At 37.1% G+C, this 1,280-nt stretch overlaps 1 protein-coding gene across 1 annotated transcript in view; it reads right to left on the reverse strand.

The window, feature by feature from the left end:
- Positions 1-1,280, reverse strand: part of LOC107104830 (calcium-dependent secretion activator 1-like) — a gene marked incomplete at both ends in the record, with an annotated part of 35,766 nt that overhangs the window by 25,738 nt on the left and 8,748 nt on the right. Inside the window, 2 exons of the mRNA XM_015404941.1 lie at positions 484-620; positions 699-810. Coding sequence (XP_015260427.1) covers positions 484-620; positions 699-810 — 249 coding nt within the window. The remainder of the gene's footprint in view (positions 1-483; positions 621-698; positions 811-1,280) is intronic.

A 1,280-nucleotide genomic window follows, 5' to 3' on the forward strand; every position in this document is an offset into this window, starting at 1 on the left:
AGAAAAGTGCCTGTAGCATCAGTCCAAATATGATACTAAGATCCTCAACAAAGTCCCAGGCCGCTAGTGTATCAGAGATAGAGATGAAGGAGTCTCTGCTCCGCTCAGGGGTATCTTTCTTCTAATTTCTGTTATAAATGTATAAGTAAAAAAAAATAAAAGAAAAAAAATAGTAGAAATACATAGAAATAGAATTATTATTTTTTTTTTACCTAGTTGACCCCCAATTATTTTCAAAATATTATTTAAGACATCAGAAGACATGTGATGCACCTTTTGCCAGCAACAAACACCCTTACCATCTACAGCGAAAGACGTACTAAAATTTGTATGAAACGAAACTGGATAAACATATAGACACTAGTTGAACTCTGTAGTGCATCTCCAAAACATACCTTGAATGAAATTTGCATAAATATTACAAATCTATAGATTTTATTGTACTTTTTAAGGTCATCAGCCTAAAACAACACTTTAACTTACCCACAATGCTTCATGTTCTGTGGCTTATCCATGCGGATTGCTAGTTTTATCTTGAGGTCATCAGGGCAGCCTTTAGAAACTGTCATTTTATGGAGCTCACACTGTTTGGGACTGTTGGGAGTCGGATGAAGCACCACCTGGAAAAACATTCATTGCATTAGTTTCCCCTGTTAGAGAACAAATGAATGCATTAGTTAAATATATTGGTCTCAGACCCTTCCTAGCTCCTTGTCTTCCAATGCCAACACTCCAGTGCTTTCAGTGAACAGCTTTACTTTCACAGCAGGTAAAGGCTGGGTGGTTGTGAAGTCACCTTGGGTTCCCCAACTAGAAACAAGGACACAACAATAAAAGAAAGTTGAGTTTGAGCGCAGGAGTCAGGACTAAATCCAGCTTAACAGTGAGCAAGGATTATACATACACTGAGGATAATTTGGATATTTTAGGGTATTTCGTTATAAAAAAATATACATTATTTCATCACTTTTAAACAGAAACTGCAAATAGAAAACCCACCAAAACATGCATGGTGCTAATACACAAATGCAAAGCCAAAACACTGCAAATTGAGAAAAGAAGTAGCTCTGGGTTCTGGTTGACTTCTTTAGCACCAATTCACAACACATGTCATCTTAGGGCACTTTACAGTTCACCAGATCATCTACTTTCAACTTTTAAGGCTAGGCTTGAAACTTTCCTTTTTGATAAAGCTTCTAGTTAGAGAGAATCAGGTTACCCTGATAAATCTCTATAGTTCTGCTGATATAGGCTTAGACTGCTGGAGGACATAGGGACCC

Source organism: Cyprinodon variegatus, unplaced genomic scaffold (assembly GCF_000732505.1).
Source record: "Cyprinodon variegatus isolate N-32 unplaced genomic scaffold, C_variegatus-1.0 Scaffold1904, whole genome shotgun sequence".
Classification (NCBI taxonomy): domain Eukaryota; kingdom Metazoa; phylum Chordata; class Actinopteri; order Cyprinodontiformes; family Cyprinodontidae; genus Cyprinodon; species Cyprinodon variegatus.